Source organism: Gopherus flavomarginatus, chromosome 2 (genome assembly GCF_025201925.1).
Source record: "Gopherus flavomarginatus isolate rGopFla2 chromosome 2, rGopFla2.mat.asm, whole genome shotgun sequence".
In the NCBI taxonomy this organism is placed as follows: Eukaryota; Metazoa; Chordata; order Testudines; family Testudinidae; genus Gopherus; species Gopherus flavomarginatus.
The window spans coordinates 82,463,770-82,479,162 of record NC_066618.1 but is presented as its reverse complement, the minus strand read 5'-3'; the positions used below and the strand labels follow the sequence as shown (position 1 = coordinate 82,479,162).

General features: G+C 41.9%; 1 protein-coding gene across 5 annotated transcripts in view; it reads right to left on the bottom strand.

The window, feature by feature from the left end:
- The window catches only part of TMEM108 (transmembrane protein 108), a 342,003-nt gene that overhangs the window by 110,830 nt on the left and 215,780 nt on the right, over positions 1 to 15,393 (bottom strand). For 3 of the 5 annotated variants that reach the window (XM_050938024.1, XM_050938026.1, XM_050938023.1), the window contains one exon: positions 14,586 to 14,671. In XM_050938024.1, coding sequence (XP_050793981.1) covers positions 14,586 to 14,625 — 40 coding nt within the window. In that variant the 5' untranslated portion in view covers positions 14,626 to 14,671. Of the gene's footprint in view, positions 1 to 14,581; positions 14,672 to 15,393 lie in introns of those variants that run through there. The other 2 variants (XM_050938025.1, XM_050938027.1) reach the window with 2 other exon arrangements.

The window sequence follows — 15,393 nt, the reverse complement described above, 5'->3', positions numbered from 1 at the left end:
CCCAGAAAAACTCTCGTGGGGGCCCCTGCGGGGCCTGGAGCAAATTGCCTCACTTGCTTCCCCCTCTGGGTGGCCCTGCCACATCCCCTGCATTATAAAACTCCACAAGGTGTACCTCACAAAGTTTCAAGCCCCTCTGGTCCCAGGAGAGGGCAAATCTAGCCATTAACCTCTCACCATTTTATTGCTTTTCTCAGAAAGGCAGAATGCCACTTACAGATTAACTTGAGAGGAGCCAGCCTGCATCCTGTGAACCAGTGAGTGTGGGTGGGTAAACGTGCTGGGGTGGGTGTTGGTAGCCTCAGAATCAAACCTAATTGCTTTTCAATTTTGCACTTAGATTCATGAAAATGTCATTTTATGTAGTGCTATAAAAATAACCCAGCTGTTGCAAGGAACAAACATCTGGAAGAAGACAAGGAAATCTTTTCATACATCTCCCATTCTCTGGCATTTTGTCAGCAGTCACCCAAAGGTGCCAGCAACATTCAGTCTTGGAGGACAAATTCCTTTGAGCACTAACTAGATTATTCAGCCAAGAAATTTAATTTTAGAAGATAAGTATTAGCAGCCAGATTTCTTTTTTCATTCATTTTTCTCACTTGATGTAATAATCTGAATATTTCTAAAAATATAACCAGAAGGATGGCATAACCATTGCCTGTTAATAGAAAAATAATGGGTTTAAATGAGCTACACATTCATATGCACAGAAAATAAATGGCCCAACAATTCTTTTGAGTCTCACATAATTTTTAACCACATGGCATTTATTAGTAATTATCAGAGTTAGTTATTAAAGTGCTGACAGTGTGCTCAACACTGTACAATGTGCCAAAATAAAGACATTACTGACCCAAAGGGTTTACACCTTAAAAGATAGACACAGAAGCAAAGCATGCTGGGAAATCCAGAGGCAAGAATAATGTAGTTACTGGTTTAACTTCTCACCTGCACTAGGGCCATAGGAGATCACCCCAGCACAGAGAGATCATCCGGGGTTGTAAAGCTGCTAGAATGGCTTCTACATGACATCTCCTCCATCAGCCATCATAGGGGACAAAGCAGGGAAAAGAGGGCATGCCCAGGGATTCCTTTAATCGTGACAATCCCTGACTGCCGTACAAGACACTTTGGGTCAGTAGCAGTTAGTAATATAGAGCAACCCTGAGGCTGTTCTACTTTACATCATGGGACTGGCCTGATGCACAGTAGGCCCCAGAAGTGGGAGGAGAACAAAACTGGCTTAAAGCACGTTTGCACACACTCATTTTGAATTGTGCTGTGCTCTCCTTGGTCACAGCTGAGGATCTGAGCCAGCTAAGAACTATTCAGTGGTGCAGTGTTGAAAACAGTGTTGAAAGGAAGAATTACAGTGTTCTAATACTGATGCAGCGTGGTCCACTGGATGGTGTGGGACTATTATCTGAGGTCTGTGGGCTATAGAATTTTTGCCTGTCTCAACCAAAGGCCTGCATATTTTAAGCTAGGGTCACTCATAAAATAGCTCAAGTGGGAGGTGGGCTTTGAAGAACCACCCTGACAAATGGTACAACCAACATCAGCAGAACAGCAGCAACATCTCAATGGGGAAAAAGGCCAACCCAGATAGGTACCTCTATCTGCTCCAGTGAGCAATCTCAACAGCCAGGGAAGGCAGAATGAAGCTCTCAACAGCCCTTAAGCCCAAGACCTTTTCCTCTGGGCTGGTTTTATTTTCAAACAAGAATGCCAAAAGAAGAGCAAATTAGCTCAAAGCCTTGGATACTAATCACCTAACGCTTTCCCAGCTTCCCTCAACTGAGAAGGGAGAGGACATACTTTTCTTCTTTAGTAGCCCTACCTGACTTCTATCTATCCACACTAGCGAATATCTGACCCTGAGTGTCTCCTGTCCCTGCCTAAGCTTATATATGGCTTCCCATAGGTCACATGTTTACTCTTGGACATGGGCCCAGTGACTACAGCTCCCATGCATAAAAAGTATATTTGAATGCATGCATACACCCCAAAGTCAGGTAGAGTCTCTGTTACTATAATTTGTAGGTATTCTTTCTATTTCAAGGGTTTGCTGTCCTAGGCAAATCTGGAAAGGTCCACCATTAGCCTACAGATCCCTTGCCAGCCCACTCACACAAATTAGGGTTGCTAACTTTCTACTCACACAAAACTGAACACCCATGCTCCCCACTCCTCTGAGGCCCTGGCCATCTCCTGCCCCTTCTCCGAGGCCCTGTTCCCACTCACTCCATCCCCACTCCCTCTGTCGCTTATTCTCCCTACCCTCACTCACTCGCTTATTTTCACTGGGCTGGCTCAGGGATGTGGGGGGTGAGGGCTCTGGCTGGGGAGATGTTGCTGCTGTTCTGCTGATGTTGGTTATACCATTTGTCAGGGTGGTTCTTCAAAGTTCACCTCCCACTAATCAGGTGGGAGCTGCAGAGGCAGCACTTGGGGCGGGGGCAGCATGCAGAATCTCCTGGCTGCCCCTATGCGTAGGAGCTGGAGGGGGACATGCCGTTGCTAGTGGGAGTTCACGGAGCTGCCAACCTGACAATCAACGGTCCCATCAGGGCGGCTGACCGGAGCTGCCACGATCCCTTTTTGACCAGGTTTTCCAGTTGAAAACCGGACACCTGGTCACTCTAGCACAAGTCTGTCACTGAGCATTTTGTTTCCCTAAGCGACCGATCATGCTTCCTGTATGGCACTGCTGCCACTCGTCTCTCCCTAGTATAGACTTTATTCTCAATATCTCAATATGGTTCTGTGCTGAATGTGATGAACTTTATGCTTCACATCCTCATTGAAAGAGGTAGCTCCCAGGGCAGGTGTTATCTGACAGGGGGGCTCTCAAGCATGCACAAGCCTCACTCAGAAAAGTGGCACTTCCTTCTCAAAATGGGAGAAGGAAACAGCTTTGAAGAATGGGAAATGTCTGTAGCTTTGAGGAAACAAGACTGCTAAAACCCAACTTATTACTGCAGCAAGAAGCCACAAAATGAGAGATAACTGACCCACTCTACCCCCAAAGTCTGAAACAAACTCCTCTCTTACCCTGTGCTGCTTCTTAGGGCTCAAAATGACTCTTTATGCAAATCAGCAGTGTAAGTGATCACCCTCGAAGCATACGCTTCATCACTTACAGTTGTCCATTTATCAGGTACTTCCATTGGTTGTGCTCTTCATCTTCCCTCTTCTCTTTGACATCTTTAATTATGATGTCTGTAAGTTAATGCCCTCAGTAACGGGAAGCTGTGATACCATAATGAACTTGCCACCGCTACAGGCGGCTGTGACCTCTAGTGCTTTAGAACATACTGCAAAATCATCACTCCCTTTCCTACGGGATACTGACTTCAAGGAGCAAGGCCTTTTTCAAATGCATAAAGAATCAGAAGCTGGATATTAAAGTACTGAGAGAGTCTTACAGACTGACTGCAAGAGGAGTCCAGCTGCAGCAATGCCCCAGGATTTACAAGTTAGACTTCTTACAACTTGGCTAGAAACCATGCTGGGTTTCATGCCATTTACAGAAAAAGCAGTCTCTCTCAGAGTCCATGGTTCATTCCGAAAGTAACAGGAAAACGTGAGGTGGAAGTACACATATTTTCAACCTCTTTTAAGCACTTTTGCAATGATTCGTAACTAGAAATGACACTAGCTATCATGCTGCTTAGTCCAATACTTTTCAGGGCTGAGACAGAGTCACTTGTGCACTTTCTAGCAGTGTGGGAGACCTGCAAGTTGAAAGCTGCAGTGAGATGGAGTCTATTAAATGGTCTAAAAAATTCCACAGGAGATCAGAACAAAGTTTTGCCTTTATGTGCAGGGCACCCTTAACCCTGCCATGTTTTTATTGACTGCAGCAGCAGTTTGAAAGATATCTATGAACTGTAGCAATGCACAATAAGAATGGCATGATAATGGAGCAATGAATGCTTCCACTGAATGAATCAAGATACTTATTTTAGCAGGTATTAGCAGTACATTGGACTCTTTACTAAGAGGCAGACCCAGTTCTCCAGCTTACATAGTATAAATAACTGCCATTGACACTGTTGTGGTGGCCAGTAGACACCCTCTTTCTTTGCATCTGTTTCTCTCCCTCTCTCATTTTCTACTGTAATCTCCGAGAGAAGCTGGAGAGCATGGTAACCAGACTCAGATGCATAATTTAGTAAGGAGAAAACAGTGTAGGAGAGGTGTCCTGTGAGACTACATAAGCTCCATCCCTACTGGAAGTTCTGGAATGGAATAAAACTGCCCCTTTCCATAAACATTGGGTCAGTCTGACTTTATATAGAAGAAACCTGATTAAGGGCTACACACCCTTAAAGATTAAGGACCAAATTGTGGCTCATCCTCTTAAGACTGCAGCAGAGCAGTAATGGGACATATGATGTCCCCTGGATACCCTGCTATAGCTACGCAGACCATGGGAAGCTGCATGGTGGGGAAAGGACAGCCTCCATGGGCCATTATGTCTTCCCTCACATGTGGGGAATGCACCAGCCAACATGGCTTCTCCAGGGAACTAACACTGTGCCAGATACAGGGCTGGCACAGGGCAGACCCCATTCACCCCATAGCAGTGAGGGAACTGGGAGAAAGAGTGTGACAAGGTCAAAATCTGCTTCCTGGCGTGGCTTAAGAAAAACAACATGCTGTCCCATATATGGATCTCATGAAAAAGCGATGATTGCGTTCTAAAGAAGTATTCAGTGCTTCCAATTAGGTGAAACGGCACCAAACAGAAAGCTCTGGTTTTCTTTCATACAATTCTAGATTGGAGCCTAAACTAACTGTTTAATTTGAGATGGAATTTAGATGAATTAGTTAGTGTTTGCACAGGGCTCTGAATAAATACTTATTATTATGGATTGTGAGTTTTCTTTCCCATTTATTATCTTTTTTAGTCATAACTCATGGTATAACTCAATATCTTTGAAAATCTGTCCCTAAATCCAACCCTTGCCACTGGGAATTACTTTAAGTGTCCGAGCCAGTGATGTGGCCTGGGCAAAAATGGTGGTTCCAGGAACCATCCTGCCATCCCAGTGCAGAATGGCTCAGGGCGGGTATGACGGGAAAACATGGTGTGAAAATTAGAGTTGTGTGCTCCCTAGCTAGCACGTGCTGTACACAGCAACATCTATTGATTTTGGTGGAATCTGGCTACCTACCTTTCAGACTACATACACCCTTTGCAGCTGTGGTGCTCCTCCTCTCCCTTCCTGGAAAGAAGAGACTTCCTAATTTATTCTTCCCTTGCACCAAACCCCACTGTGCTTTTGGCTCTGAGCTATTAAAGAATATGCGATTTAAAAGGAAACACACCACAAACAGCTAAACTGAATTTAGGTAAGTTCAATACACAGTTCAGCAAGGTATGTATGCACATAGCTCCATCGTACACGTTTGGGATGTTTCAAAATAAAATCAGTCAGGGGTACTGATTAGGGAAGGGAACAGCTTTATTCCAGCTAGACTAGCACACAGCATGTTTCAGCAATTTAACCTACAGGTGGGGATTTGTAGTCTTTTGTTGTCTTTTTATGACTCATGTGACATGTGCCTGCTGAACTGGGATTTCAATTAGGCTAGAAATTATAGGAAAATTCTTCTCTCCAGTTCCTGCTGCTGATCTCAGAGTGGACAAGTGATCCACAATACAGATCAGAGAGGAGACCTGTAGATGTGTAATAATTAGGGATAGAAAAGCATTTGAGAGAACATAATGGATGCTTCCAGTGACAGCTCTGGATTGCACATGGTTTATTTTTGTTTGCTTCTAGATTATTTCCAGGCTTCAGTTGGCTACAAAAGAGAGATTTTCTTCTACTGCTATACTGATGGTCAATATCAATGTTGGGAACATCTGCAGGGTGTTGAAAGATATAATAAAACAAGAAAAAGGAAGAAAAGTTACAAAGGCATTGCAAAAATAAATTCAGTTTAACATGTGAAGATACTATCCAGAATCGAAATACAAAAGATATATGAATTATTTTGTTATTAATGACAATGTCAAATGGACAAATATTTTGCGGCTTCACAGGGGAATATCTGATAATGTATGGTAAATGTCTAAAAATTAATAATCATTTCTGCACACCCTTCAGTAACACAATCTAAGGGATGCTTAGTTATTCATGTACAGTAGATGCCACAGTCTGTGCTGCCATAAGAATTTTCCTTCCACACATCACTGAGACCCTGATCCAGCAAAGAATTTAGGCACATGTGTAACTCTACCACCTGAGTAGTCCAACTGATGCTAACAGGACTACTCACATATTTACCTGCTTTGCCCGATCAGGGTTTCATTGCTACTCTGTTGAACAATGTGTTGAGTGCAAATCATCAGTGTTTTTGTGTTTAGGATGGAAACAAAGGAGGGGTTTGAAAACAAAATTAATATTTGAAAGGGTGTTTTTATTTTATCACATATTGACACAAAGCACCGCCATTGATTGAGGATTTAGGAACAGGATTTTACCCCACTGAAGTCAATGGGAGTTTTGCCATTGACCTCAGTATAGCCACACTATGATAGAAGAGCAACAGCAAGGCTGCAATTGGCCTGGGTCAGCTGACTCCAGTTCATGGGATTCGGGCTGTGGGACTATAAAACTGCAATGTCACTGTTCAGACACGGGCTGGTGCCCAGGCCCGGAGACCATTTGAATGGGGAGCCCAGGTCCAGCTCAAATATCTAAACTGCAATTTTATGGTCCCACATAAGCCCAGGGAGCCCGAGTCAGCTGACCCAGGCTCTGAGATTTGGTGCTGTGGGTGTTTTAATCCCAGTGTAGATGTACCCTGAGACTTGGTGCCATAGGTTCTGTATCACAATGTAGATGTACCCAATAGGACCAGGATTTCACCCATGGCACCTAGGTTGGAGCTTGCCTATCAGTATCATTTCTTCCTTCACTTGGCCTGATATGGTGTCTCAAAGACTCACACATGAGCACCATCCTGCTCAGTTGTTACTCCTGAAGTTTGACAGATGAACGGGCCTTTAAAAAAAATAGGTGGGGGGGATTCATGCCCCGCCTATTTCGCTCTCACTCTAAAATCTCTCTCTTTGACAAAGCTTGAGGGAAACACTAAATCTGAAACAGAAGATTAGGCAGATTGATTGTGATGGAAAGAGGACCAAAACACAGATAATTCAGAATTAAAAGAATATTAGGGATTCACTTCACTTCTTTACTAGTTTTCAAAACAAAAATCTTATATTTTTAATATTTCTCAGTTTTTTAGTCTGATAGCCACTGAAGTTGTTAACAAAAACCTTCCACTTCTGGTGAGTGAATGCATGGAGACTAAGAATACTAGGAGACGATGCGTATTCTCATTAGTTTTTAAAAAACCTCAGGGTTCTTATATAAACAATGTCACTATAAGCATAAAAATGAAGATACAGCATTTGACAGTGTTCTTGGAATAAAGTGTGAAAAGCCACAATTGCCTGTCTGCTGACAGAAAGAGCCAATATCACAATGCTATTGTCTTTTAATCCCAAATTCACTGTCACAGACTTAAACTACAGTCTGGAAATACACAGCCTTGGGCCATAGTCTAATGTCAGACCCATGGTTTACATCGCTGTACGTTTCCACAAATCTGAAAGCTCAGTGGAGGAATTGTCACAATATGTCAGTGGTTTGGGGGTCCCAGGTTTGCAAATTTAGAATTCGCCCTGGATGAACAATGCAAAATATTTTCCACACGTTCAAACTTGGTAATGACTTGTTTTAACTGTGTTTGCTTTCTGTGAAAATTCTAGTGAACACATTTTCTGGCAAGAAGATTCACTGAAACAGCAAATGTAAAGTAAATACTGAAGAATGTTTTCATAAAGCAAGTTTCAAATTCATAATCACAAGTATATGCAGGAAGAGCTGACTTCCAAAAGTTACATTCATCCAGTCAATGAACTGACATGCCAAGTGATCTAAATGTTCATGTGAAATGCAATGAACTGCTTGTTACTGAAGCTACAGTGCACACAGTAAGAAGAGGCACACACAATTGTATTAATTTATAAAAGCATTTCTGTTCACTTTTAAATGGTTTAAAGAAAAAAAAAGATTATCTAGATTCTTTTTTCCATGGGAGAATCACAACAGCTGAATAGAGAGCATGCTCTCATGCACAAGTTGCATAGTGACAGAAAAGTAGTGACAGCAGTCTCTCTTAAGAAGGTGCAGATTTTGTTGGGAAACGTAAACAATCTTAAATTGATTTCTTGGGGAAGCCAGAGCATATTATTGCTTGCTGTGAGCTGCCTGATGGGCAATCTGTCACCAAGCCATGTGACACACAAATCTAAAGGCTCAAACTCAGCAGTATCCCAAGAAGCTTTGCAAGTGAAACACTGCATACCCACCAGCTGTTTCCCTTTCCAATTTTAAGCACAGAATAGATGGACTCCATTGCTAGATAACTCCTCCCCAGCATGCACCTTGCCAAGGCCAACACCTATACTCCTGCACGGTAATCAACAGGAATATTCTTTTTCTCTTTTGTTTCTGAAACTTCCTTTGAATGATAGAAAGAAATCCCCTAATAATCTGTATCAAATGATCTCCAGTATTTTTAAACATATCACATATTATATATACACAGCTAGATCTTCAACGGGTATAAACTGAAGTAAGCAGAAACAGGCCACCTTACACCACTTAGGGAGCTGTGCCCTAAAATATATATGAAGGGCAGGATCAGTCTGGTGACTACTCAAAGGCTGTAAACTGAGGTGGAAGCATTCAGTGCATTCCAAGTATTTCTCATCTTTGCACATTATTAATATTTATTAGGCACCTCAAGGGCCAGGTTGTGGCAGTACAACCCGACTTTTGGGTGGTGCAGAACCACCTCCGTCCCCCGAGCACCCCAGCAGAAACTCCTGTATGAATTGTGCCTGCTCAGCATCTCTCAGGATCAGCTCCCAAAATGCTTTGCATTGCAGGGATACACTGATCTCTCTACACTCAAAAAACATGGTTCTTTATGTGACTAATGTACTCAGAAACAGGAATGGAATTCAATAGCAAAGAGTGACCAAAACTTCCGATACCAGCTCAAAACCCCTGGAAAGCAGAGAAGCTGGGGAGGTATGTTATTTTCTTTGATCACACACACAAATACACACCAGGAAAGGCCATAAAAATGCCTTAGGTGAAGAGCAATGCACGCTAACTTAGTTACACAAGAGGTCAGCAGCAAGAACTGATATCATCAGGAGTCAATTCCTGTTGGTGATGGGGAATAGATCCTAGGAGTTGAAGGTGCTGAGAACCCTTCAGAAACCACTCAGAATTGGGCTCTTTGACAATCATGCTTCATGCATTTATGGCATTATGCAAGTCTTGCATGTTGGCAGTGGGTTAGACTAGATGACCCTCGCGGTACCTTCTAACTCTATGTTGCCACAGAATCATAGGGCCAATTATCAGGCCCACTCCTAAACTGGACTTAAGTAGACCACTGACCATGTGCTGGTCCTCTGTGCAGGGGTGAATTTCACCCCAAGTGAATTAACAGGAATACAGCAAGGCCGCTATGGCTTAAGGATGAACAGAATTAACTGCACTCAGAGCACTGGGAGAAAAACGGTCTCATGATATTCCACATTATGAAACACAATCACTCAAGGCCATTTTGTTCAGGGAGGTGCAAAGGGATGGTTGTACAAGTGGGAGTAATAGAAAAAAAAACCAAAGTCATTTCCTTTTAAAAGGAAAATTGAACTCTCAATGTACAAAGCCAGTGCTGGAAGCAATATCCATATTCATTCATATTTTAACAGCAATATTGGAGCAAGTCCCCACATGAATACAAATCTCAGCAGCTTCCACACATAGTGCTAGCAACTAGGGCTTCCAGACTGCAATCATTATCCCATGCAAAGAGCCCAGCCAAAAGAAAGAACAGTAAATATTAGTGAACATGGCAAAAGCTTAAAATAGGTCATATGCTCCAGTTCTGCACCCCCAAACTATCACTGTGGGAGCTTGCTTCCATTGAAATCAATGATAAAATTCCCACAGAATTTAATGGGAGCAGTCTCAAGATCCTAGCCACTTTCATAGGGCCTGGTCTATGGGATCAATATATAGGGGTATTTCCACTCACTTCAGTGAGTATTGGGTCAAGCCTATAATACAGAACAGTGAGACACTGATGCTGGAAATGCACCAAGTGGCAATGGCATGAAGAAAGTACAAAGACGTAGCTGGAGACCGTCCTTTCCCCTGAAGAGATTTCAATCTAAACAGAAAAAAAGAGGGATACAGGCACAGAGAGGTGAATTATAAGAAATACTTGTAATTGGGATTTTACTTGCATTTATTTTCCAGATACCACCGTGATGGGTGCCCATACAGAACCTTGCAAGCTAGATAAACAGAAATCATATCCTCATCGTTTTCAATAAAATAAACGCCTGAAGATAGAAGCATCATCCCCCACAGCTTGTCAGACACAGGCTTCATCGGTGGCCTCACTCTCCATTTTTTTCTAGTTTATATACAACTTCAAATTCTTGTGTGAAAAATGCATTTACAGTAAAATAACATGCATGTTTGCATTCCACAATATGTCTGTATTTTGTGTATCAAGCTGCAGGGCTTATATTGCCATATCAGGTTTTTGTTAAAAAAAAAAGGACATTGTGTTGCCTCATGGGAAAGTCATTTGCACGTTCATCATTACAGAGGCAACAAACTGCATCCATAAATGTGTCTAAAACAAATGGCAGCAAACTGTGGACAAAGGTTTTGTCTTCACTGGTGCTCATCAGCACAATCCAGCTGGTGACATCAAAGCTCTTGCTAACAAAACAAAAAGGGAACAGGTTTCTTGAGATCTTTTTATTTGTTTTTTAAACTTCTCAGAGATTTCAGCCTGGACAGTATTTTTGATGATGCAATTTGAAATCGGTGCTTCTTGGCAGAACATGTTACGTGTTTAAATTACTAATAGATAAATTATGAATCACTAGAGGTAAAGCAGCATGTCCTAGAATTCCTGTCGGGGGCCAAATGTAGCTGCATAATTTTTACCAAGGCTACCTCCTGGCAGCTGGGATTAGATCCAGGCTACCTACAACCCCACATTAAAATACAAAAGCCACATGCGTTGCTGTAACAGGGTTTTAGCATGATTTTTCTGACCAGCCCATATGGATATTCTGGCTGAGAACCGTATTAGAATAGTGTTACAAACCTTTTTATGGACTGTCTAGATGGCTAGGCCAAGAATTTCACACCTTGGTGTCTACAGTTTGTCTCCTAAAGTCATACTTAGACACCTCCTTGATTTTCAAGAGTTGAGCAGCTAACAGTTTCCCTGGTCTCATAGTCAGGTAGGTGGCTAAATAAGTATTATAATAGCAACTAGACGCCACAACCAAGATTAGGGCCACATTGTGCTAGACACCGTACAAAGACGTAGTTGGAGACTGTCCTTTGCCCTGAAGAGATTTCAATCTAAACAGACAAAACAGGGAAACAGGCACAGAAAGGTGAAGCAACTTGCCAAGGTCCCACAGCAGGTCAGTGGGAGAGCCAGGAATAGAACCTAGGACTGATGAAACCCAGTGCACTGCCCTAGCCACTGGACCAGACTGTCTCCCATAGCTCAGATGCATAAATATGGATTTAGGGACCTAACTTCAAGCTCCTGTTTTTGAGGACTGTGGCTCTGAAGTACAGCAATCTTTGGGTGGTGGCGGGCGGGAATTCACTGTTCATACTGGCCAAGGAAGCCGTGTTTAGACTCCACAGCAAACATGGCTGTTCCTAAAATAGACAGGGTTTGTCTATCCATCTACATGAACATTTTGTTTATTACATCCCAATCTTTGACTGAGGCAATGGCCGGAACATTAGAAATGGAACTGCATGCAGAGTAGCCATGAAGGGCCTAATTCTCCATTGCCTAGAACTTCATGCAGTCACTTATCCCAGTGCAAAGTGAGTGTAAACTGTTATCACATAGAACTGGCAGCATTCCGGACCCACATCATACTGCTGTGAATGAGAATGCAAGGTGCATGGCAATGGTGAATCATGCCTAGGGATGACTTATGCTATTGATATCTTCTCAAAAGTATGTTCTTTTGCTGTACTGTAGTAGCAATTTTCCCTCCTTCGTATAGATGAAATGTAAGGACTACATTGTGGGTGCTTCCTCGTGGCACAAATGACATGTACAAAACATGCACTAAAAATAATTCCATCTGTTTTATTGTAAAATACACTCTTAGGAGATCGTAATTGAGGTTATGAAGCAATTGGAAGAAGCCTAGCTTAAAGCAATATGTCTGTCTGATACAGATGAGGAAACTAGTTTACTGGGAATAATAAAAAAAAAAACAAACAAAAGCCTTATGACCTTAGGCTCTATAAAGCAAACAAACCAATGAAATAGCTCCTTATAATAGCTCCAAATACATGTATAGTATAAAATGTACGTAATCGCTGGAATGTCTGCACTGACAGAATACTTACTACAAAGCTAGGAACGGGTAATGCTAGCTACATTACTATATACCATTGTTGAGTTCACACAAATAAATGAAAAACGTCATTCAACTGGGATTAAAAATAATATTTTTACATTTCATTTTTCAAAGTTTACCATGCAGTTTTCATTGCCACTGCTTAGTCATACAATTTCAGCAGTTTCCTCATTCTTTCCCTCTGATTTTTCCAAGTTTTTTTATTACGTTCAAAACACTACTCTGAAAAAAAAATACAGCAAAAAACCAGCAAACTTTGTAACAGACTGTTTAGCAGTGCATGGTAGAATTATGTTAATAGTCTTTTATTATTAGATGGGCCTAGTTAAGACTAATATGACTTTTGAACATTTATACCAGCTGAGTATTTGTCCCTTTGAGTTATGACTGGTAAGCCACTGTCCTTTTCCTTTACATTGTATTTGTGTCATAAATAAAGAGGACAAGAATAAATAAGCTAGCATCCTTATGACAATGAAGAACACTAAATGGATTCCCATGATCATCTATAAAACCTACTAATATTTAGGGTTATTTTTCTAACAAACCAACAGAAGATATGTCCCTCGCAGTTGAGCTCTGGGTGCTTAGACCATTATTCTTTGATAGTGACCTAGCTGTGACTGGGAAAACATCACTGCAATTTGAAGAATGAACATAAGAGATCCTAATAACTAGGTTTCTTTATGGAACTGGGTAGCATAATGAGTATCAGACAGATGAACATTCTCTAATGGAGTGAGGTGATAACATTAAAAAATTCTACCAGAATGCTGTTGTGAACAGACACTTTACTTCGTAAAATATCATTAACAAACAATAAGCAATGATCATATTTGCACCCCCTTTTTAAATTTACTTTTTAAAGCGTGGAAGTGAATTCATTCCACAGGAAAGTTGCGAGATTGACAGCACTGAGAACAGATGGATTCCATCTATCTACAAATACATAAAACAGCAATCCAGCTTTCTTCCCATTGTCTTGCCTAACCCATGATCTGGAAGGCTCACCTGTAGGTGTGGGATGGTTTCCCATTTTCCGTTTCCATTCTGACTTTGGTCTTTATATTGAGACCACCACCAGCGTTGGCTATTGTGATGTTTTCCATCCACTGAGAACTAGGCAGAAGCCACTGATGCATTTCACACAGATTACCGAATAATCAATTATTAGTTGGTAACAGCTTTCCTGTATTCCCAACCCAAGCCAGTTTGAGCAAACAGTGCAGAAGCAAAACATTACATCCTATGTAACAGGGCTGCCGCTACCAGAGGCTCCCCCCTAGCCAAGTCTATCATTGCACACCAAAGGTTCATACTTATCTCCGATTCTTCTGCCATCCACAAGGAGCTCTTGCCCTGCAGCATGCTCTTCATAGGGTCACCTCTCACATCTGTCTCTCCCCGGAGTTTAGCCTTCTGGCTCTGACCTCCCACTCTTGCCAGTGTCTCTCCTGTTCTGAGGGACAATGTAGTCTAGACACTACCCTCCTCCAGAGTGCTGCTCCTGAATGGCTGAAAGAGAGCCCTATCCCACCCTACACTACACGGCCCCTTAAAGAAATAGTGTCCAGGGTCTTTCCCCGCATCAGACTCCTGCTTCCCCTATTCAACTGCCAGGCCATTACCTGGGCCTTTGTTCATCCCAAATCCTTGGAACAGGTCCTTTGTGCCCCCGCCCACACTCTATTCTTAAAGGGCCCATATACCCCAGTACCTCCTGCTACCAACCACCATCCCCAAACTTCTTACATCTCATTCCTCCGTGAATTCTTATGGTTTAGATGATTATTGCTCTGCATTTTCACCTTTGAATGAGACTCTGCTAAATTAGCTGAAGATTGAACGTTTTCTTAACATGCTTCCAAATACACGATTGAACAATAGACTTAAAGCACATGTCTAACATTAGGCACATGAAGGGTCTCATTGATTTCATTAGCACATGCCTAAGGACCTCCCTAAATTGGTGCTTTGATTACTATTTTTAGAGAGAGATTGAATCATACATTTCTCACAATAAATGAAAAAGTAAATCTCTACTTACGAAACAGTTGGCAATAGAGGACCTGTAAACTTCTCTTCATGGTATCCTCTGGTCCTGCTTATCTGCCAGTTTACTCATGATTCTGTCTAAAAATTAAAAGAATGATTAAAAAAATCAATTATTTATTGCAAGCAGAAGTCACATTTTATTTTCCCTCCTGCCAAGAGGTAGTTGCGTAGGAAGTAATGTAGGTTGGCAAAAGGGAAACTGATTCCCTTGTCTTTGTTTTACACATTGTATCCAGATTCTGCAAACTGCACATTGGTACAGGCATGGCTGTGGTCAGAAAGTCAGGCACAAAACTGACATGACAAAGCAAGGGCATAGAACATCAGTACTAAGAAACTATTCTTGTATTGTGCATGGGACTTGATAAACCCTAAGTGAGATTCTGCTGTGCTTAGTTAGCCAATTCATCTACTGATCGATTTACTTGAGGACAGAAATAGGTCCAGAATATTTAAAACGTGCATTAAAGATCCAATAGACAACGAAGGAGCCTCTGGAGATTTTAGAAATATATTGGGTATATGTGTGCTGTTTGAAGAATTTTCAAGATGAAAACATTAATTCCCAGGTATAGGATTTATCTGTAAAAACCCAGCACATAGCAAATTTATGGCCAAGTTATCAACCCAGGGTTGTAAGTTTAATCCTTGAGGAGGCCATTTAGGGAAGTGGGGTAAAAATCTGCCTGGGGATTGGTCCTGCTTTGAGCAGGGGGTTGGACTAAATGACCTCCTGAGGTCCCTTCCAACCCTGATATTCTATGATACCTAAAAAACTGTTCAAAAATGCTAGTTTATCA